Source organism: Salvelinus namaycush, chromosome 11 (genome assembly GCF_016432855.1).
Source record: "Salvelinus namaycush isolate Seneca chromosome 11, SaNama_1.0, whole genome shotgun sequence".
Lineage (NCBI taxonomy): Eukaryota > Metazoa > Chordata > Actinopteri > Salmoniformes > Salmonidae > Salvelinus > Salvelinus namaycush.
This window is the reverse complement of record NC_052317.1, coordinates 39,605,062-39,629,626: the sequence shown is the minus strand read 5'-3', so window position 1 is coordinate 39,629,626 and position 24,565 is coordinate 39,605,062. Positions and strand designations below refer to the sequence as shown.

The window sequence follows — 24,565 nt, the reverse complement described above, 5'->3', positions numbered from 1 at the left end:
ATGTATGTCTGTTGTTCACATGCATATCTGCCCTCTGCTTGGCTAGAATGGTCCCACCTGATCTCGCTTGCCTGCAATAATTGAGGACATGTATTTCAATTTTTTCAATGTAATAGATAATCTTTGGTGTAGATAATTTTTTCCTTAGGCCTTTTGACCTTCCATTCTGACCTTCTCACGGGGACCATCAGGGTATTTGATATCCCGTCTAGCACTAATCGGACCATCAGGAAAAATATAATAACATCCGTTTACGCCATATCCTGTTTCAGCTTTTAAAGAAACAATGGCGTTGCTTCTAAGGTCAGTAGTTACCTGTGCTTTATCTAACTTTGAGACAGTTTATTTATGTTCACATTTCGTTTGTTTGTTAGACATATGTGTAATACTTATTAATTTGTCTTAGAGTGGTGTTCAAATAGATTTATTTAGCCAGAGAGCTTGCTTCACCCTACTATCGTCGTAACATTGTTGCTTGCTACACATACTAACGTTAGCATGCTTAGTTAGCTAGCTAATGTTAGCTCCTCCTGTGACAAGATTTTAGATTTACACCAAGTTATTTTGATAGCTATGCACGCTACAATGAGCTTTACATTCCTATGGAAGCAATGCTTCTACGTTTCATGTATATAACTAGTTAGCTAGATTACTTGTGTAGTATTCTAACTAACTAACACCATATGTACTCTTAAGGAGCCTACCTTTAGTCCTTAAGGTCCAAGGACATTGTATGTTATTTTTAGAGGTAACGTTAGACACTCCGGCAGCCAAATACCCCATCTAAACGTCAATTAATTCACAATTGTGATACGGTTCTTGAACAAAGCCCCTTTTATATCACATTCTAAAGTTACACACCGGTGTTGGGAGCTAGCCCTTGATAATGAGACTGTTCCATTACATTACACGTACAGTACCAATCAAAAGTTTGGACATGCCTACTCATTCAAGGATTTTTCTTTTTACTATTTTCTACATTGTAGAATAATAGTGAAGACATCAAAACTATGAAATAACACATATGGAATCATGTAGTAAAGTGTTGAACAAATCAAAATATATTTTATATTTGAGATAATTGAAAGTAGCCACCCTTTGCCTTGATGACAGCTTTGCACAGGCTTGGCATTCTCTCAACCAGCTTCATGAGGTAGTCACCTGGAATGCATTTCAATTAACAGGTGTGCCTTGTTAAAAGTTAATTTGTGGATTTTCTTTCCATCCAAATGCGTTTGAGCCAATCAGTTGTGTTGTGACAAGGTAGGGGTGGTATACAGAAGATGGCCTTATTTGGTAAAAGACCAAGTCCATATTATGGCAAGAACAGCTCAAATAAGCAAAGAGAAACGACAGTCCATCATTACTTTGACTGACCTTCATGTCTTAATCTGGAAAATTTCAAGAACTTTAAAAGTTAGTGCAGTCGCAAAAACCATCAAGCGCTATGATGAAGCTGGCTCTCATGAGGACCGCCACAGGAAAGAAAGACAGAGTTATCTCTGCTGCTGAGCATAAATTCATTAGAGTTAAAAGCCTCAGAAATTGCAGCCCAAATACATGCTTCAGAGTTCAGTTAACAGACACATCTCAACATCAACTGTTCAGAGGAGACTGAGTGAATCAGGCCTTAATGGTGGAATTGCTGCAAAGAAGCCACTAAAGGACACCAATAAGAAGAGACCTGCTTGGGCCAAGAAACACGAGCAATGGACATTAGACCGGTGGAAATTTGTCCTTTGGTCGGATGAGTCCAAATTTGAGAATTTTGGTTCCAACCGCCGTGTCTTTGTGGGACGCAGAGTAAGGGGACAGATGATCTCTGCATGTGTGGTTCCCACAGTGAAGCATGGAGGAGGAGGTGTGATGGTGTCGGCTGCTTTGCTGGTGACACTATCAGTGATTCTTTTTTATTTATTTAGAATTTAAGGCACACTTAACCAGCATGGCTACCACAGCATTCTGCATCGATACACCATCCCATCTGGTTTGCTCGTAGTGGGCCTATCATTTGTTTTATAACAGGACAATGACCCAACACACCTCCGGGCTGTGTAAGGGCTATTTGACCAAGAAGGAGAGTGATGGAGTGCTGCATCAGATGACCTGGCCTCCACAATCACCCGACCTCAACCCAATTGAGACGGTTTGGGATGAGTTGGACCGCAGAGTGAAAGAAAAGCAGCCAACAAGTGCTCAGCATATGTGGGAACTCCAAGACTGTTGGAAAAGCATTCCAGGTGAAGCTGGTTGAGAGAATGCCAGGAGTGTGCAAAGCTGTCAAGGCAAAGGGTGGCTACTTTGGAGAATCTAACATTTCTTGAAAGTAATATTTCGTGGTTTTGATGTCTTCACTATTATTCTACAATGTAGAAAATAGTAAAAATAAAGAAAAACCCTTGAATGAGTAGGTGTGTCCAAACTTCTGTATAGGTGAGTTTAGTTAAGAGACCTGATGCTCAATCTGAACATTAATACATGTCACTTGCGGTTTTGGAAGCATAAGGACCTAATCTTTCATATTAGTGAGAAATAATAATTGGGGGAAAAAAAGTTAAATTCAGCCTAACGTTACTTTCTATTCCAAGAACCTTAGATGTTCTGTTTAGAGGTGAATTGGGTCTGGCAGCCAAAACAGCCAATACTCCAGTTGCAGCCGATAGTATTTTTCAGTGACAACACGTTTGTGGCGTCAGTCTTCCATTTATACGCAGGTGTTTGGGGACTCAGATAGCTAATTATCACAGGTAAGCCTCTGTCTTCCGCCTGTTTCCTGTAAACAATCGCTGTAACATGGAAATATGGCTGTGTAGACAACAACCCTCAACCCCTGGGGGTGCGTTAACGCAGAATTTAGCATTTTTCAAACAGAAAAGGGAAAGATTAAACGTAAAAAAAATATCTTGCTGCGTTTTGTACACGTACATCTAAAATGCTTCTAATTGTAAATTCTGCTCGGATTCGGGCAGGGTTCGTTCCATATCATGAATGTAAAAGTAGTAATTTCGTGCTTCATTTGCACTTCTCAAGTCAGATGAGATATTTACTTTGCTCTTGTCACTGGATCGCCAGACCGCGCTCGGACTGATGTGTAGCAACAGATTATCCGTTATATTGACCGGATACTGAAGTGGCCTCTCCGGAACCTAAAATAAATGTATTTAAAAAAATGGAAGGCAGTAGGGAGGAGGCAAGATCAGGTGGGACCATTCGGGCCAATGAGAGAGCAGATAGACGCGTGTGAACAACAGGTACAACTCCGATGTAAAGTGTATTTTCTCTTTTGCCTAATCTAATACAGTAATCCCTCGTTTATCGCAGGGGTTACGTTCCGAAAATGACCCGCGATAAGTGAAATCCGCGAAATAGAAAACTTTTTTTTTTTTTACAATTAGCAACTATTACATGTATACAAATACAGTGACTCACGTGTAGGCCGTTTCGTCGACATTATGGGTTTAGGAGATGTTCGAAATTACAAGATAATTTGGCCAACTTAATGTAAATTTGCCAAGCTGTTTTATGTACGTACACATAACTGCACGAGACGACAAAATGATAGCACAATTCGTAGCATGTTTTGATACAAGAAGCGGGAGTGAGTTTTTAGCGAATCAGAATGCAGAGCACAATGCACCAAAAAAAAAAAAAAAATGCATTATGAAAATCCGCGAAATAGCGAATCCGCGATAAGTGAACCGCGAAGTGGCGAGGGATCACTGTAATTACGAAAATGTATACGCGATCAAATAAGCCACACGTAGCAAATAAGCATTAGATTTGTTTGTTAACCAAATTCGACACACTCTTATTGACCGCCATACAAAACCTTTTTTTAATGTAAATGACACCTGCTGGAGAAGACAGGTTTTGGGCCAAGTTATGCCTCTCGCTTCACCTCTTCCTCTTTGTTTAAGCTACTTTTCTCCGGTACTTTCCGTACTTTCCTCATGTGTAGTTTTTCTCCGGTTGCAAGATTTAAATTATGTAACTGGCTACATTCTTTCTATGATAAACATTAGATATATGATGACCATGCATTGTTTTTGCAAAAGATACCTTGCTTTTTCATTGGAAGCTAATTTACTTGTGTGGCTGCTAGCCAAATAGCACTTCTGTTGTCATGTGATGAAAACTATTTTCTGTCGAATGTGTTGCACAAATGTATTTTGTGTGAAGAAAAACTATAGTTCATGCCCCATCTCACTCTATTGAAGCAACAAAAAACCCCGCTGACTTTCAATATAATACGCAGGTGATTTTTTGTTGTTGATGGTCTGCGTTTTGATAATTCTGATTTCTGAAAGCCAATGCGACCACTGACCCTATGTGTGTAGTAATTAAAAAAAATGTTTTTCGCTGATATGGAAGATACGTTCCTTATGTTTCCATAACCGCACCACAGGCGATCCGTGTTAACATTTTAGAGCATGAGTACCCAACTACCTTCAGCTGATGGACAATCTCTTTCTTGAGCGGTTAGTTGGGGGGCTGGAAATCAATTAGTCTAAGTTAATTGATTGATTTCCAGCCCCCCAACTAACCGCTCAAGAAAGAAATGTTCACTGCAAATTGACTAAGCCCAAACCAATATAGTATTTGACAAAAACATACTGTAATTATTTCAAACCTTGACAAACTTCCTCCGTTAGTAAATGCATGTACTGCTCTGCTCTTCTCTGTCCATGGCAGCTCGGTCTGTGAGTACCTACAGTAACGACTGCACTTGGGCTGCTCTTCTCAATGACCAGACATTAGAGAGCTATTAGCAACTTCTCGTCACTCTTAATTTAGACTAAGTGAAATAATCTCTCCTGTTTTATATTTGACCGAGGTTGAAGCACTTCTGACACCATCTCTTATTATCTTAGTCAAATGACTGTACTGCGTAGCAGAGCATGAGGAAAATGCCTCAGCTTTTAAATATTAATGTTCAATTTGGTGATACCAGAGCCCTGCCCTACCCTAGTTATTGATGGAAAAACAGGCCCTACCCTAGTTATTGATGGAAAAACCAGCCCTAGCCTAGTTATTGATGGAAAAACAGGCCCTACCCTAGTTATTGATGGAAAAACCGGCTCTACCCTAGTTATTGATGGAAAAACCGGCTCTACCCTAGTTATTGATGGAAAAACAGGCCCTACCCTAGTTATTGATGGAAAAACAGGCCCTACCCTAGTTATTGATGGAAAAACAGGCCCTACCCTAGTTATTGATGGAAAAACCGTCTCTACCCTAGTTATTGATTGAAAAACTGGCCCTACCCTAGTTATTGATGGAAAAACAGGCCCTACCCTAGTTATTGATTGAAAAACTGGCCCTACCCTAGTTATTGATGGAAAAACAGGCTCTACCCTAGTTATTGATGGAAAAACAGGCCCTACCCTAGTTATTGATGGAAAAACAGGCCCTACCCTAGTTATTGATGGAAAAACAGGCTCTACCGTAGTTATTGATGGAAAAACAGGCTCTACCCTAGTTATTGATGGAAAAACAGGCCCTACCCAAGTTATTGATGGAAAAACAGGCCCTACCCAAGTTATTGATGGAAAAACAGGCCCTACCCTAGTTATTGATGGAAAAACAGGCCCTACCCAAGTTATTGATGGAAAAACAGGCCCTGAGTCGGGTATCAGAGCTCTAGTTTGAACATAAACATCCTTGAAAATGTTGAACTCTGATTTGCTTGTGCGTATTATTATTTCAGCGGTTGCTCAACATGGTTTCACCAATATCAAGCGGGGAGTTATAAGTGTAGGCTCTAATCTCCTCTGAAGAAGTAGGAAGTGGCTTGTTGTGTCTACTAAACCATGTTTTTACTAATATTACTAAATGTATGTTGTTTGATCTCTCTCACAGGACACTAGCCCGACAGGGCACTTGTTTGTCCCGCCCTCAGTTTGGTGTTTTCTACAGACAGTGAGTAGATTTTGTGTGTGTGTGTGTCAGGTGTTGGAACTGAAATTATTTTCCAATCATTTCGTTCTGAACAGAACCATTCTTTTTTTTTTTCTTCTGTTGCACTGTTCCGACCAGCAAAATACATTTCTGAACTGGTTCAAACCCCACAAATACTGCTTTATGTCATTGCTTTCCGTTCCTTTTTAAACCTCTGAAATATACACTACTGTTCAAAAGTTTGGGGTCACTTAGACATTTCCTTGTTTTCCATGAAAACATAAAGGAAAATAGTTGTAAAATGAACAGGAAATATAGTCGAGGTGTTGACAAGGTTATAAATAATGGTTAGAGCCAGTGTGCGCTGTCCTGTGAAGGGAGTAGTACACACAAGATCTTCAGTTTTTTGGCAATTTCTCGCATGGAATAGCCTTCATTTCTCAGAACAAGAATAGACTGACGAGTTTCAGAAGAAAGTTCTTTGTTTCTGGCCATTTTGAGCCTGTAATCGAACCCACAAATGCTGATGCTCCAGATACTCAACTAGTCTAAAGAAGGCCAGTTTTATTGCTTCTTTAATCAGAACAACAGTTATCAGCTGTGCTTACATAATTGCAAAGGGTTTTCTAATGATCAATTAGCCTTTTTAAAATGATAAACTTGGATTAGCTAACACAACGTGGCATTGGAACACAGGAGTGATGATTACTGATAATGGGCCTCTGTACGCCTATGTGGATATTCCATTAAAAATCAGCAGTTTCCAGCTACAATAGTAATTTACAACATTAACAATGTCTACACTGTATTTCTGATCAATTTGATGTTATTTTAATGGACATAAAATGTGCTTTTCTTTCAAAAACAAGGACATTTAAGTGACCGCACACTTTTGAACGGTAGTGTATATATTTTTACATTTAGCTCGACATTAAGTTCCAGACCAATCAGGGCACGTAGAGCAGCTTGGTGTGGAGTGGGTAAGCGCTTTAATTTGTTTAGGAAAGTCGTTTAGAGCAAATTGTATTTTGCCGTAACAGCATGGTTTAATCATAATGAAAGACAAACACACACACAGTGTGCTGACAGTCACAGTGTAGGAGTGTGAGATGCAACTGACATTTTGAGGGTGAGGATGGAGGAAGCTTGCCTTGAAGCGCTGAGCGTCTTATGACATGCATTATCTGAGTTAGGCCCACAGAGTTATACCTACAGAGGAGTGGCTTCTATAGAGGAACTTTGAATATCTTTGAACTTCTGAGTTGGTTTAATGTTCTCTAGCTAACACGCTTGTAGAGCAGCACTAGATTTAATTATATATATTTTTACAATATATTTATTTCCATTTTACGATTTAACAATCAACAAAATGGGACACAGATAATTCCCCGTTATTCCTCCCACCTACACAAAATAGCATGCTAAATGGGAGCACTTCGTGCCAAAGCCTTCCTTCCCCAACACATGGACACCTCCCCTCATCTGGTATTGGCTTCAATGATTAACAACAATAAAACGAAACAGAATGACCTTCACATCCAATGCTAGAAAATATATTATTCAATGCAATAACAAATAATACATTAAGAAAATGAGGCAGCTAAAGTGATGACTCGAACTGCTTGACAGTCCCCCCAGACATCAGTCAATTCACAGGGGTTATTACGTAAATTGTATGTTATTTTTTCAGATGGAATATAGAAAGTTATTTTAGCCACATCTGCTTGGCAGAGTGTCACTTTTCCATATAAAAGCTGTGCATTTATTGGCTGCATTGACTGCTGATGCATCAACTTGAGCCTTGTGTTAAATGAAAGATGCTGAGCATCTAAAAAGAACTCTCCCCATTTCTCATCCTCAACAATAAGACCAAGGTCATCATGCCGCTTCATCGTTCCCCAACAGAGCTTGAAGACCAGAGTACATGTAACAAATGAAACCTTTTTACCTCTTTCCTTTCCAGCCACAGTTTATCAGGTGTAGATTTACTCATGGACTGAATCCTCACCTCCCTGTTGAGTGGCAACATAATGCCTAACCTGTAGGTACTTGAAGAAATGAGTTTGAGGTAACTGAAAATGAGATGCCAGTTGTTGAAAGGATAATAGTTCACCGTCTCTATATAGATGACCAAATGTTTTCATTCCTTTGTTGAACCAACATGTAATACCATGTCTCAGGGGTTTGGGTAAGATGGGGTTCTTATAGAAAGGTGTTTATTCATATATAGATCGATTCCCCCTCTGTTTACAGACTTCAATCAATATATTTAAAGTGTTTTTAATTAAACGGTTGTTTATGAGACCTAGCAAAGCTTAAGGTGGGGCTAATATAAGGTATAGATGCCAATGAAACCGGGGAAAGACGCTCTTCCTCTGTCTCCCAAGAGGGGGAACTTGTTTGCCATACCCACACAGCCTTTTAGCTGAGATGCCCAGTAATACAACTGGAAGTCAGATAGAGTAAGTCCTCCTTCTGAGTATGGTTTGAATAAAGTTGTGTGTTTCACTCTGGGGGTTCCCTTTCCATAGAAAGGAAGACACCTTCCTATTAAGTTGTACGAAAAAACTTTGGCAATAGGAAAGGGTTAGGTTTGAAAAGATACAATAATTGTGGTAATATATTCATCTTTACACAATTGACCTGTCCAATAAGAGAACTTGGTCAATCCCGCCATCTATCTAATTCTTCTCCAACCTTTTTGAGAAGTGGAGAATAGTTCTGTTGAGATGTCTTAATAATTTCAGAAGGAATTTGCAATCCCAGATATGTCATTTTCTGAAGTCTCCAAAGAAAATGGCTGGTCTAAGATTGGGTTCTGCATAGCTGCCCTGTTAAAAGGCACAATTATACTCTTCAATATTTTAATTTAATATCCTGAAAAGGTCACATATTCTTTCAGGATGTCAACTAATTCCTGGAGTGACATTTCTGGTTTGGTGAGGTAAAGCAGAATGTCATCAGCAACTACTGTGATTACTATTATTTGACCATGCTGGTCATTTATGAACATTTGAACATCTTGGCCATGTTCTGTTATAATCTCCACCCGGCACAGCCAGAAGAGGACTGGCCACCCCTCATAGCCTGGTTCCTCTCTAGGTTTCTTCCTAGGTTTTGGCCTTTCTAGGGAGTTTTTCCTAGCCACCGTGCTTCTACACCTGCACTGCTTGCTGTTTGGGGTTTTAGGTTGGGTTTCTGTACAGCACTTTGAGATATCAGCTGATGTACGAAGGGCTATATAAATGCATTTGATTTGAAATTTGATTTGATATAGTGAGACCAGATGTTCATGTCCACCTATATGAACACCATGGATGGATGAGATCTAAAAGCTTCTGCCAGTGGCTCTATAGCCAAAGAAAAAGATGACTAGCGGGACAACCCTGTCTTGTGCCACGTGATAGGGAGAACTGTGAGGAAACGTTTCCATTAGTTATGATCTGAGCTCCCAGACATTTGTACAGTAATCTAATCAGACCCTACATACTGAGGTCCAATATTCATCCTCTGTAAAACTTCAAACAGGTTGTTCCATTCTATGTAGTCAAAAGCTTTTTCCGCTTCTAATGAAGCCGCCACTACAGGTTCTTGGTCATTCTCTACATAATGCATAATATTAAATAATCTTCTCATATTATCAGGAGATGATCGGTTTCTTACAAAGCCAGTTTGTTCCCTTTCAACCAAGTCAGGAAGAACCTTATCTAGTCTTAAGAGCTATGATTTTTTGCAAGAATCTTATATGAAGTGTTCAATAAGATATTGGTCTATGTGACCCACAAAGCAAAAGATCTTTCCCAGGTTTTAACAAAACTGTGATCAGTGCTTGTTCAAGTGCGTCTGGGAGCTTTTCTGTCTCTGTGGCAAGGTTAAATATATTGCGAAGAGGCTCAATTAGTGTGAGTAAAAAGGGTCTATAGAATTAAATAGGAAATCCGTCTAACCCTGGTGATTTTCCCCCTGCAGTGTTGAAAATGGATTCTCTAATTTCCTCAGATGTGATCTCTTTCTCCAAGTACTCTCTATCCTCATCAGTTAAAGCTTGTCAATTGAGTTTGTTCAAAAACTCATGCATTGTAGCAGGGGCATCCACTTTAGACTTGTACAATGTTTTCATAAAAATCCCTAAAGACTAGATTCATTTCCTCAGGACCCTGAACAACTGTGTTATTGGGCAGCTTAATGGAGCCAATAACTCTAATAGCTTCCTCTCTCCTTATCTGCCAAGCAAGCAACTTTCCTGCTTGATCTCCATGTTCGTAGTAGTTTTGTTTTTCTCCTAAGAACGTTTTCTGCTTTGTGGGTCGCCAGGGTGTTGTATTCCAATCTAATTGATGACTCAACTATACAAAAATTAGAGACTCAAATGTTCATTTTCAAGAAATGCCTATCTCCAACAAATCTACTTTTAGCCTTCTACGTCTTACGAACACATGAGGTAAACAAAATGATTAGCCTCCTCACATATGCAACGACAGCTTCCCATAAAATTAGGGGGGGGGGAAGGGGTGGTGCAGAGTTGTTATTGGTGCTAAAAATATATGTTGATATGAGTGTTCAGAAATGTTACAAATGTGTGGGATTATTTAGTGAATATGTGGCAAACCTCCACCTTCTTGAGGGTGGCTGTGTTTTACTGACTGGTAATGAAGCCAGCAGGGCAGAATGATCTGATAGTAAATATGTGGCAAACCTCCACCTTCTTGAGGGTGGCTGTGTTTTACTGACTGGTAATGAAGCCAGCAGGGCAGAATGATCTGATAGTAAATATGTGGCAAACCTCCACCTTCTTGAGGGTGGCTGTGTTTTACTGACTGGTAATGAAGCCAGCAGGGCAGAATGATCTGATAGTAAATATGTGGCAAACCACCACCTTCTTGAGGGTGGCTGTGTTTTACTGACGGGTAATGAAGCCAGCAGGGCAGAATGATCTGATATAGATATTGGTAAGTGCTTACACCCAGTAGTTAAACTTCCCTTGCCTGCAGGAATGAGAGAAGTCGATTCTAGACTAACTGTTATGGACAGGGAAGTAAAAGGAGTGTTCTTTTAACCTTTTTGGTTGTGAACTCAGGATGATGGTGATGATTCCCTAATTGTCCCCATTTCATTGTTGAGGGATGATTAGGTATCGTCTGGTAAAGGTCATAGCTTGGCTTTTTTTTCGCTTTTGTCACCGCGCAGCACAGGTTTCAAGGGAGCCTTGGGGAATGCCGATTTGGTTGACATTTTGAGTGTGCGGCTGGTGACCGTGAACACATCCTGGGTTTTTTTTTTTTTTTTTTTACATGCTCAAGTGGGGCAAAATAGTCCGGTCATTATTGTTGCCGATGTTTGTCGCTTTAATTCAATTTTTATTTTGTGACTGAAAACAACTTCATGTTACAGGGAACAGTCAATGGACTTTTATGCAAAATACGTGTAATTTACAATTAACCTAATTCGAGCGATGCTATGCATAGCAGGTACATCTATCTTAAAGACTAGTGCATCTTGGCTGTGTGCTTAGGGTTGTTGTCCTGATGGAAGGTGAACCTTCACCCCAGTCTGTGGTCCTGAGCGCTCTGGAGCAGGTTTTCATCAAGGATCTCTATGTACTTTGCTCCGTTCATCTTTGCCTCGATCCTGACTAGTCTCCCAGTCCCTGCCGCTGAAAAACATCCCCACTGCACGATGCTCCCACCACCATGCTTCACTGTAGGGATGGTGCCAGGTTTCCGCCAGACTTGACACTTGGCATTCAGGCCAAAGAGTTTAATCTTCGTTTCAAAAGACCAGAGAATTTTGTTTCTCATGGTCTGAGTCCTTTAGGTGCCTTTTGGCAAACTCCAAGTGGGCTTTCATGTGCCTTTTACTGAAGAGTGGCTTCCATCTGACCACTCTACCATACAGGCCTGATTGGTGGAGTGCTGCAGAGATGGTTGTCCTTCTGGAAGGTTCTTTCATCTCCACAGAGGAACTCTGGGTGCTCTGTCAGAGTGACCACCGGGTTCTTGTCACCTCCCTGACCAAGGCCCTTCTCTCCCGATTGCTCAGTTTGGCCTGGCGGCCAGCTCTAGGAAGTGTCTTGGTGGTTCCGAACTTCTTCCATTTAAGAATGATGGAGGCCACTGTTCTTGGGGACCTTCAATGCTGCAGACATGTTTTGTTACCCTTACCCTTTGTGAGATGCAGTGTAGGTGAACGGATGATCTCTGCATGTGTGGTTCCCACCATGAAGGAGATGGTGTAGGGGTGCTTTGCTGGTGACACTGCAGCGATTTGCCATCCCATCTGGTTTGCCCTTAGTGGGACTATAATTTGTTTTTCAACAGGACAATGACTCACAACACACCTCCAGGGTGTGTAAGGGCTATTTGACCAAGGAGAATGCTGCATCAGATGACCTGGCCTCCACAATCACCCGACCTCAACCCAATTGAGATGGTTAGGGGTGAGTTGGACTGCAGAGTGAAGGAAAAGCAGACAACAAGTGCTCAGAATATGTGGGGTCTCCTTCAAGACTGTTGGAAAGGCATTCCTCATGAAGCTGGTTGAGAGAATGCCAAGAGTGTGTAAAGCTGTCATCAAGGCAAAGGGTGGCTACTTTGAAGAATCACAAATATAAAATATATTTTGATTTGTTAAACACTTTTTTGGTTACTATATGAATCCTCTTTAGTGGGGAGAAAGCCATCCTCTTGTGTTGTGTGGGAGAAAGATCCGGAATTATCATTATTCTGTCATCTCCGTACTTGAGCTCTTCCTTTGCTCTGGCAGCTGAGAGGATGCAGACTTTGTCCTTGTACCATAGACATGTAATGACAAATGCCCTGGGTGCAACCTGGCCAGGCAGCTGCCTCCGTGGGGTGCGATGGGTCCTCTCGATTTCCAGTGGGTGCGAGCAAAGAGGTAGACTTGGGGAATCCATTCCTGTCAAAGAGATGGCGTCTCTTCCCTCCACGGCCTCTGGGGAAACCTTGAAATCTGAAATTGATGGGCTTTTGATAATTTTCATAATCTAATTTCTCCTCGAGTTTAGAAGTGGCGTCTTCCAGCTTCTTGTACTTTTGATCCACGTCCTTGCGGATTTCCAGGATGGCAGCCTGGTGGTCAGCATGGTCTCTTTCTAACTTTGTCACTCGTCCCTTTGTGACTTTGTGGTCTTCGTGTAGTTTATCGACCAGCACATACATTTTTATGAGGCGTTCATTAATTGTCTCTTGGATTTTTCTTCTACCCTTTCTGAACCATGCTGGTGCTACTTCCGAGCAATCATCCTCCGAGGCCGAAGAAGGGCTGTCAGAAGGGGGCACTTTTCCATGCCTCTTCTGAGGCTTTGCAAGATTTGGCGTCTTTTGTTTAGGGCGATAAAAGATGTATTAACTTCCAATTATTATCGAACTGGTAAACCGTGTCAAAATGCCTCAACATTTTTCCAAAGTTCGAGGATGCTATGCAGATGTGTCTTGTTAGAGCTTCGCCATTGCTTAAAAACACTTCTTACCTTTTTGTAGTTAATAAATCCAATGTGAAACGTGATCACTATAGTATCCTTAACTAGCATTGGAAATAGTCAATTCATTCTTCTCTAATTAAATATCTCCCTAATTTCTGAATTACGCTCGTAACATCGTCAGTAGGCTACAGTAACCTATGCTTCAGAGGGAAGGGCAGGTAGCATGCACACCCACTGGCAAAGATTTCCAGCTGGTGGGCAGACTCTGGAATACGTTTCCGAGTGACAGAGGGAGGGCTTTGCATAGGCAAATGTGTTATGATTTTTGTGGGACTGGAAAAAAATGCCTTGAATGTAAAATAACGGTTTCCCATGCTTTTAAAATTAAGGTTCTGTTCTGGAAGTGTATAAATCACTTTCAGTTCAGGTTCTGTTCCTTAAATAATTTCATTATTTTCCTGTTTTCGGTTCTGTTCCCTGAACCGGTTCCAACTCTTGGTGTATGTGCCTGCCCACTTGTCTCTGTTATTCTTTAATGTAATTACATGTTATGTTGGAATTGAATGTGTATGTTTTCTCTAGCATATTACGTGTTCTTAATGTACCATTTCTCTATTTCTTTAGTGCTGTTCCAATGGGAACCACAGTAAAGGAGGAAATGAACAAGTTCTCAGCCAAAAACAACAAATTGAACCGACCCATGTCGCCACATATCACCATCTACCAGTAAGTTGGCCACGTGCGTAATAATGAATAAATTATGAAACCTCAGCAATGGCTGTGTCAAATTTAAATTGTGAAAGGGTGCTCGTCTGATTGTACTCTCCATAGTCTCCAGGCTGCTTCAGAGATCACTCCAATAGGAAGACAATACACACCGCTTTGATTCAGTGCTTTGTGACATTGTTTATGGATCAGGGGAGCAAGTACCTTTTTAAACCACAAAACAACCACTCAGGCGCTCCTCGCAAGAAAATGAACTCATTATTAGGGGTGTAATTGTTCACCAAACCCAGGGTTCGGTACGAATTGCGGTTTTTGGGGTTAAGGTTCTGTTTCGGTACAGCAGGGAAATGAAATGCCAACTGTTAATGTAGTTCATTTTTGATTTGACAAAATATTTCAAACTAACCCCAGGATCTTGAGCTATATAATGTAGTGTCATATTTATTATTATTATTTTTACACAGGTGTCTGTTTTTTTCCCTGGTTTACACTCTCCAAAATCAATCATCTCTTAAAATCACACGTTTTAAAAATATAAAAACAGCATCATTGTGGGTTCTACATCTACAACGACTCTTAAACCACCAGGGAGCCATTTCTGAGGTCTGGGGGACAAAATGTAAGGCATTTTTGGGTGTAGATACCCTTTAATCATGATATTATTCTGCCAGGTATGTGTCGTCTACTTTGTAGTTTAATATTTTAAATTGAGAAGCCTTTTCTTCTACCAGAAGCCTGTTGTCATTAGCATCATCGCTAACGGCTACACAGTGGTAGACACACACACAGAGAGAGAGAGAGAGAGAGGGAGAGGGGCAATTCCCACACCGTTGCCTTTTCAGAAAGTTAAAGGAACATACCAAATTAATTCAATACATTTTAGTTGATTTCTTACTAAGTTCAATACATTTTTGCTTCTACTGGGAGCTTTAAACAACAATGGAGGATCCTCCAATTCTGGGTTATCGACCCCCACCACGTGCTATCGTACAGAACTAGTTCCCCGGCTGCGCCTCACAAAAGCATAGTTTGAAATGCGCCAATTAGTCGTTTTTAGCGGAATATCCTACAATGTTTTTTCAGCTCAGATTTACTCGAGGCATAAAACGCAGTGTAGGCATAGCCTTTAGGCCTAGTCGATTACAGTGTGGGCGTAGCCTTTGGGCCTAGTGGATTACAGTGTGGGCGTAGCCTTTGGGCCTAGTGGATTACAGTGTGGGCGTAGCCTTTGGGCCTAGTGGATTACAGTGTGGGCGTAGCCTTTGGGCCTAGTGGATTACAGTGTGGGCATAGCCTTTGGGCCTAGTGGATTACAGTGTGGGCCTAGTGGATTACAGTGTGGGAGTAGCCTTTGGGCCTAGTGGATTACAGTGTGGGAGTAGCCTTTGGGCCTAGTGGATTACAGTGTGGGCGTAGCCTTTGGGCCTACTCGTGTACAGTGTGGGAGTAGCCTTTGGGCCATGTCGTGTACAGTGTGGGCGTAGCCTTTGGGCCTAGTGGATTACAGTGTGGGAGTAGCCTTTGGGCCTAGTGGATTACAGTGTGGGCGTAGCCTTTGGGCCTAGTGGAATACAGTGTGGGCCTAGTGGATTACAGTGTGGGAGTAGCCTTTGGGCCTAGTGGATTACAGTGTGGGCGTAGCCTTTGGGCCTAGTCGTGTACAGTGTGGGAGTAGCCTTTGGGCCTAGTCGTGTACAGTGTAGGCATAGCCTTTGGGCCTAGTGGATTACAGTGTGGGCGTAGCCTTTGGGCCTAGTCGATTACAGTGTGGGCGTAGCCTTTGGGCCTAGTGGATTACAGTGTGGGCGTAGCCTTTGGGCCTAGTGGATTACAGTGTGGGCGTAGCCTTTGGGCCTAGTGGATTACAGTGTGGGCATAGCCTTTGGGCCTAGTGGATTACAGTGTGGGCCTAGTGGATTACAGTGTGGGAGTAGCCTTTGGGCCTAGTGGATTACAGTGTGGGAGTAGCCTTTGGGCCTAGTGGATTACAGTGTGGGCGTAGCCTTTGGGCCTACTCGTGTACAGTGTGGGAGTAGCCTTTGGGCCATGTCGTGTACAGTGTGGGCGTAGCCTTTGGGCCTAGTGGATTACAGTGTGGGAGTAGCCTTTGGGCCTAGTGGATTACAGTGTGGGCGTAGCCTTTGGGCCTAGTGGAATACAGTGTGGGCCTAGTGGATTACAGTGTGGGAGTAGCCTTTGGGCCTAGTGGATTACAGTGTGGGCGTAGCCTTTGGGCCTAGTCGTGTACAGTGTGGGAGTAGCCTTTGGGCCTAGTCGTGTACAGTGTGGGCGTAGCCTTTGGGCCTAGTGGATTACAGTGTGGGAGTAGCCTTTGGGCCTAGTGGATTACAGTGTGGGTGTAGCCTTTGGGCCTAGTGGATTACAGTGTGGGATTAGCCTTTGGGCCTAGTGGTTTGCAGTGTGGGAGTAGCCTTTGGGCCTAGTGGTGTACAGTGTGGGCGTAGCCTTTGGGCCTAGTGGTTTACAGTGTGGGAGTAGCCTTTGGGCCTAGTGGTTTACAGTGTGGGAGTAGCCTTTGGGCCTAGTGGTGTACAGTGTGGGAGTAGCCTTTGGGCCTAGTGGTGTACAGTGTGGGAGTAGCCTTTGGCCCTAGTGGTTTACACTGTGGGTGTAGCCTTTGGGCCTAGTGGAATACAGTGTGGGCCTAGTGGATTACAGTGTGGGTGTAGCCTTTGGGCCTAGTGGTTTACAGTGTGGGAGTAGCCTTTGGGCCTAGTGGTTTACAGTGTGGGAGTAGCCTTTGGGTCTAGTGGTTTACAGTGTGGGCGTAGCCTTTGGGCCTAGTGGTTTACAGTGTGGGAGTAGCCTTTGGGCCTAGTGGTTTACAGTGTGGGCGTAGCCTTTGGGCCTAGTGGTTTACAGTGTGGGAGTAGCCTTTTGGCGTAGTGGTTTACATTGTAAGAGTAGCCTTTGGGCCTAGTGGTTTACAGTGTGGGCGTAGCCTTTGGGCCTAGTTGTTTACAGTGTGGGTGTAGCCTTTGGGCCTAGTGGAATACAGTGTGGGCCTAGTGGATTGCAGTGTGGGTGTAGCCTTTGGGCCTAGTGGTTTAGTTTGGGAGTAGCCTATTCCGCCTAGTGGTTTACAGTGTGGGTGTAGCCTTTGGGCCTAGTGGTTTACATTGTGGGAGTAGCCTTTGGGCCTAGTGGTTTACAGTGTGGGAGTAGCCTTTGGGCCTAGTGGTTTACAGTGTGGGAGTAGCCTTTGGGCCTAGTGGGTTACAGTGTGGGAGTAGCCTTTGGGCCTAGTGGGTTACAGTGTGGGAGTAGCCTTTGGGCCTAGTGGGTTACAGTGTGAGAGTAGCCTTTGGGCCTAGTGGTTTACAGTGTGGGAGTAGCCTTTGGGCCTAGTGGATTACAGTGTGGGAGTAGCCTTTGGGCCTAGTGGATTACAGTGTGGGAGTAGCCTTTGGGCCTAGTGGATTACAGTGTGGGAGTAGTCTTTGGGCCTAGTGGTTGTTGTTCCATATACACTATTTTTGTAAGTATTCATTCGGATTCACAGTTCAGACAGAAACCGAGGACCCTGTACCAAACAGTTTGGTAGGAATACGTGTACTGTTCCAACCCTACTAATTATGTAAAGAGCCTTGTATTGATTTTGCTCTTAACAGTGGATGGGTTAGATATTACCATCGGGTCATGTGACCAGGTAAAACACAAGGGTCCTATCTTTAGGTATTGACAGGGTTTATATCCTGTGTGAACTACAAATGCTGTGTTTGTATACTGTATGTGTGCCTTGCCTTGTGTTGTCATGGTGCCGTGTGTTGTCATGGCACCCTGTGTCTTGCCGTGTGTTGTCATGGTACCCTGTGTCTTGCAGGTGGTCGGTGCCTATGATGATGTCCATCACACACAGAGGCACGGGAGTGGGACTCAGTGGAGGTATGATTAATATACTAACCTCTTACAGCACACTCCAGGGTCAACTTTTCCCTGAACCATTATTGGTCTAGTGGCAACTTCACCCTACTCCTTTACAGTACATGGAAAAGACCACAAGATCACAGTCCTAGAAACATAATGTTTTCCTCTGTCTTTCAGGTATCTCGGCATTTGCTCTCTTAGCGTTGGTGTTGCCAGGTAACTACCCGTACTACCTTGACCTGATCCACTCCCTGTCCATTGGCCCCGCTCTCCTCGGTTTAGCTAAGTTTGGCATTGCCTTCCCTCTGTCCTACCACACCTTGAATGGAATCCGCCATCTGGTAAGTAAAGTCCACAGCGCATAACACTAGGTCATCGCCTTTAAACTAATGTACTGCTATGTTAGTCCTTGTTGATGTCTGTCCTTTAATGTATCCTCCTTTTCTTTCTCTTGTTCTTTACTGTTCTTTTTGTCTGTCTCTCTCTGTCTAAGTTCTGGGACAGCGGTAAGGGATTTGCGCTTCCTGTGGTGTATCGCTCGGGCTACGTGGTCATCGCGCTGTCAATACTGACCTCTATTGCTGCCCTTGCATACATGTGAGCAGCATGGCGGAGGAAGGGAGGAGAAAGCGAGGCGGAGAGAATATGGAGGGTGGGATGAAGGGGTGGTTTTGTTTATATATTCTGGTCTTTGTGTCACCAACACAGTAATTTGAATGGATAAATGTATAAATAATTAAAATGTTTTGTGGTTTATCATGGAAAGGTTTAGCCTGGTCAATCAGCTAACATGGTCTCTGGGGTAGACGTAACATAATAAATGTAAATCCGGGCGACTCAATTACTACGATATGCTACGTTTCTTATGGTGTATATATTCATTTGTGGATGTTTCGCATGGTATGTTACAAATTGCAATTCGTACAATATGTTACAAATTTTCAAAACATATGATAAGAATTCCAATTTGTTGTGGCTAACGTTAGCTCGGTGGCTAACGTTAGGTAGATTAGAGGTGAAAGGAATATCTTTAAAGTCATAAGTAGTTGCTAAAATTGTCCGTGATTAGTTTCAAACACGCATTCATTCTTTGGGTTGCTAGACGTTCACGTTATTCACCCATCCAACCATTCTACTTTCATTGTTGCCTTAAGTAACCTTCTGTCTTGTGTAACCATACCAAACGTAACATATCATACTAATTTGAGGGTGCCGGATTTAGATGTACTATGTTATGTCTAGTCTATGAGCCCAGGCTGGCTGTGCTCAAGTTTAATTAAGTGAAATGCATGTAAAATATTAGTGAAATAAATTAAACAAAATGGGTGCTACAAAATGACAGTGTTGTGTGATGGAAGAAATGAAACCAAAATAATGGAAAGATGACCCTAACATCACCCGGTTTGTTATCCAACTGAATATGATTACATTTTAGCACCAATTATGGGAGGAACAATGATATCAACAGCACAAATGGCTCCCTATGAAGTGCACTACTTTTGACTTAAGGCCCATTGGGCTCTGTTCAAAAGTAGTGCACTATGTGGGGAAATGGGGTGCTATTTGGGGTAAGAGTTACCTCATGTGTCCTAAATCTGTCTCCTGTGATGTCATTTATCTGCAATAGATCCTCATGTAGATCACTCAGAGCATCAAATCACCAGTAATGCCACTTTGCCAGTCAGATCTTACTCTTGTGTGTCAGCTTCAGTCATTTCTGTCTACAGTAGTAGCCCTCTCCGGGAGAAGTTTTGTCTCCATCTGAGTCCATTACGTTGTTTTCTCTCCACCAACAGCATTTTGGGCAGAAAAAAGGCAGCCTGTGACTTGAGTTATGTTTATTCTGAAATATTGATGAAGGCTCCTGCAGTTTGTGTGCAGCATTTTCCACTGTGGATATGAGTCTTTATTCCACGAGGTCATTAACACCTGCACGTTATTGGATGTGTGCACAATTATGTTTGAAACGATTGATGTTTTCTGAACTAGCTACCAAGTTGCCTGAGGCTTCAGCTCCCAACGAGCTACACAGGAGCTCCTTCTGCACCTAATCATGTTTGGTTTGTTGCAGTCTGAAGGGAATACCATGTTGTGACGTAATGGTGGGCCTCAACCTTAATGTGGTGTGTGTGTGTGTGTGTGTGCCGAGTGTCTTAAATAGTACCCTATTCCCTTTTGGTCAAATGTAGTGCACTACATAGGGAATAGGTTGCCATTTGGAATGCGGGGCCTGTGTGTGCACAGTCAATGACGAAAGTAACAGAATGAAAGACCCACCTACTGTTCCAATATGATTTCATAACAGTGAAATGTTGTCCCATGGGGCGGAACCTGCTTTGGTAAATACATTATCAATGAGATGGTCAACACGATAACTTATACGCTGAGTGTACTAACCATAAAGAACACCTTCCTGATATTGAGTGGCATAGCCCCTCCCCTTTTGCCCCTCAGAACATGCTCAGTTCGTTGGGACATGGACTCTACAAGGCATCAGAACATGCTCAGTTCGTTGGGACATGGACTCTACAAGACATCAATCCCCACAGTTGTGTCAAGTTGGCTGAATGTCTTTTGGGTAGTGGACAATTCTTGATACACACGGGAAACGGTTGAGCGTGAATAACCCAGCAGCGTTGAAATTCATGACACAAACCGGTGCGTCTGGAACCTACTACCATACGCCGTTCAAAGGCACTTATATTTTATTGCCCATTCAACCTTTGAATGGCACACATACACGATCCATGTCTCAATTGTCTAGAGGCTTAAAAATCATTTAATCAGTCTCCCCTTAATCTATACTGATTGAAGTAGATTGAACAAGTGACATCAATAAGGGATCATAGCTTTCACCTGTGTTCATTTGGTCAGTCCGTCATGGAAAGGGCAGTTTTGTGCACTGTATTTTGGTTTAATGCACAGCTTGTGTCTTAAATTTATATTGTCATTTTGCATTTGTGCATTTTCAGAAGAACACACATTGCCAACATTATTGCTTAGTATGATTGTTGTAAATGTCCTTTCTAATACTGCAGGCAAATTCAAATCCGGACTTGAAGACTGTTCGCTTTCTTCCTTTGTAATCAAGAACTGATTTCCACCTGGGAGGACACTAAATGGGTGCAATAGTATATTATAAAAAATTATGGAACACTGATTTGCATGATGGAACACTGATTTGTATTCCTTCCTTTTTTAAATCCATTCATACATGGCCAACTGTAAAAGCTGATGTGCTCAGCCCTAAGTTATTTATATCCTGTATATTGTCATGTTTTTGTGTGTGAAAATGTATAGTTTCTTCATTCTCAATGGAAGCACAGAGTAGGCTACCTGACACCGTTTAGTTTGCTGCTGGAGGAGGGGAGGAGGGCGAAGAATTGCCAAAATGAGAACTTATTTTATCAGATGCTTTTCTGATATTTACAAGTTATATTAAATTATTACAAATACACTTATAATCATATTTTACAGATGGGGCCCTGTGCGTTGGGCAATCATGTCACGTGACCTGGGTTTTAACCTTTAAATTAAAAGCTTTTTCATCAAACTGTCCCCTTTTCATGTCAGATCCAGCACCATCCTCAGACAATTTCTTTCATTTTTTGTGTGTAATTATCATTTCTGGAAAAGGCATAAAAAATAAAGGTTAAAATCTAGTTCATGTGACATGATAGCTCGAAACACAGGTCCATGTTAATAGAGCACATATATTGGTCTGCAATGGATACATTTTTCTCTGAGGCTGAAGATATTCGGCTTGACCCGTAAGACCCTCACAAACTTTTACAGATGCACAATTGAGAGCATCCTGTCGAGCTGTATCATTGCCTGGTTCATCAACTACACCGCCCGCACCCGCAGGTCTCTCCAGAGGGTGGTGCGTGCAGTCTGCCCATCGTATCACCGGGGGCACACTGCCTGCCCTCCAGGACACCTACAGCACCTGATGTCACAGGAAGGCCAAAAGATCATTAAGGACATTAACCACCCGAGCCACGGCCTGTCCACCCCGCCATCATCCAGAAGGCGAGGTCAGTACAGGTGCATCAAAGCTGGCACCGAGGGAATGAAAAACAGCTTATTCTCAAGGCCATCAGACTGTTAAATAGCCATCACCAGCCAGCTACCACCCGGTTACTCAACTCTGCACCGTTGAGGCTGCTGCCCTTTGTACATAGACATGGAATCACTGCACTTTAGTAATGGAACACCAGTCACTTTAATGTTTACATATCGTTTTACTCATTTAATATGTATATATTGTATTCTACTGTACTTTAGTCAATCCTGCTCCAACATCGCACATCCTAATATTTATATATTTCTTAATTCTGTTATTTTACTTTAAGATTTGTGTGTATTGTTCTGAATTGTTAGATACTGCTGCACTGTTGGAGCTATGAACTAAAGCATTTTGCCTAACCCGCAATAGCATCTGCTAAATATGTGTATGTGACCAATACAATTCGATTTGATTTATAGATGACATCAAAGACGTTCGCTTATCCCTCAGATGAAACAAACAGGGACTGATATCGCCATCTTGGCGCTGAATAGTGATGCGCACCTATCGGTCTGTCCGGGAACAGCAGCCAAGTGGTCCTGATGCTGCCTTATGTCATGAGGATGGTCAATACGGTTAGAAAGGAGGAATATAAACACGCTTTTCATCCAATGGTGAGACGCAGTCTCTGTGGCGCAATGGAATAGCGCGCTGGACTTCTAATCCAGAGGCTCCGGGTTCGAGTCCCGGCAGAGATGGGTTTGCTAAGGAGCTGGTATGCTTTTTAGATTTTTTTTAAAAACTAAATTGGCAAATTGAAGCATTATTTTTATTGCATTATACAAGCAATTGTGTCCATTCGAATGTATGCTTAGTTTCTCAATGTGGCGCTGGATACACCGCTTAGATAATGCAATTTTTTATATAAAATGAAACATGCAATCTCCATAACAGATAGATGCTTTTGGGTTTCTCCCGCCCACACATAGGCTATTGTATTCCACTTACAATCAGTTCTCATCGCAGCACCGGGATATCGTTATCAGGGATGTATGCACAATGCAAGCTGCACTCGGTAGGTTGACTCTCCCCATCAAACACTTTACCTCGGAAGACTACAGCTTTAGCTCAACATCTTGTTAAGTCCCGACATCCATCTCTTTCCATTCACCCCACCCTCCCCCACTTATCCTTTCTTTCATGTGATCTGAATTCATTCACACATTCATCCACAAGTCCATATAATACAGGCTATAGGCCTACCCTCTCGGACTGCCAGTATGTGAAAAATGATGATCATTTTAATTATAGGCAATAATGAGTGTCTTTTAATTATAAATTTGGCCTAAGCCATATTTTACAAAACAATTAACAAAAACACATTGAACATGGGACTCATTACAAACACACGCACGCACGCGCCTGTGTTGCAAATGTTTTTTTATTTTTTTATTACACAAATTAAATAGTAGACCATTCTAGGTCTAAAACATCATCATAATAATCATCATAATCTCTAAATGGCCCAAATGACATATAGGACACTGTATGCTGCTGATGAGGATACATACGGGAAAGAGCGCGCAACGACAACTCCTGGCGGTGTGCTTCTCTTTTCAGCACCTGGAGCTGTCCTGCACTCTCATGCCCCGTCAGTGACTTTTTGTTGTTGTTGTATAAAGCCTTGAATTTCAGTCTTCTCTAACAACGAATTCAACAACCACATTTGAATTATAGCGGATGTATAAATGCTGGAATGAGTAGGCATAAGAAGGCCTATGTCTATATTTAATTTTAAATAGAGGCATTACATTTAGCAAAAAAACATTCCTGCTGCTACTTCAGCTGTCTGGTGATCTCCTTTCCTATCCCCGCCCAGTTTAAGATTGATTTTTTTCCTGCCTCCTGCTTGTCGCCTATGGTGATAGGGCTTTTCATGCCGCCGCGCCATCCACCATTTTAACCCCATGTCTCCCCCTACACACGAACTAATCCGCATGCAAAACTAATCCTTAATCCCCTCGCGAGTTGAACGCCACCCACCCCACCCCACCCCACCCTCCTCCACTGAACACCCACCAGTACAGTCTGTCGGGCCTTGAGCGGTGTGACTCCACTCAGAAAGACAACGTCTCGCGCTGTCAGTCAAAAAGGCTACTCCCTTAACGGAAAGCAGAGAAGAACATTGATTCATGACTGATGTAGCTAGACCTAACTCTTATCTATGGGCATTGGGGACTAGTCTACTACCACTACCTAGGCTATTAAATCTACAATAACAGAGAAACTAGATAAAAGACGAACAATTCAGAAAAAACAATTAGCCTATTATTTTTCTATGATATGACAAATAACATATTTGGGCATAGGATACAGTCTATATGAATATGACATCTCAGTTTTTCTTTCTCCAATATACACTATATGACCAAAAGTATGTGGACACCTGGTTGTCTAACATCTCATTCCAAAATCATGGGCATTAATATGGAGTTGGTCCCCTCTTTGCTGCTATAACAGCCTCCACTCTTCTGGGAAGGCTTTCCACTAGATATTGGAACATTGCTGCGGGGACCTGCTTTCATTCAGCCACAAGAGCATTA

General features: G+C 42.3%; 1 protein-coding gene and 1 non-coding gene across 2 annotated transcripts; both read left to right on the top strand.

The window, feature by feature from the left end:
- The first annotated feature begins 255 nt into the window (after positions 1-255).
- Positions 256-18,695, top strand: LOC120056167 (succinate dehydrogenase cytochrome b560 subunit, mitochondrial-like). The gene is made up of 6 exons (XM_039004377.1): positions 256-303; positions 5,860-5,919; positions 13,964-14,065; positions 17,910-17,971; positions 18,131-18,294; positions 18,447-18,695. Exons 1-6 carry the CDS (start codon positions 287-289, stop codon positions 18,552-18,554), a joined length of 513 nt encoding a protein of 170 aa, XP_038860305.1. The 5' UTR covers positions 256-286; the 3' UTR covers positions 18,555-18,695.
- Positions 18,696-22,646: 3,951 nt separating this feature from the next.
- On the top strand, positions 22,647-22,720 carry trnar-ucu. The gene has a single exon. It is a non-coding gene; the product is annotated as a tRNA-Arg (tRNA).
- Positions 22,721-24,565: the final 1,845 nt, after the last annotated feature.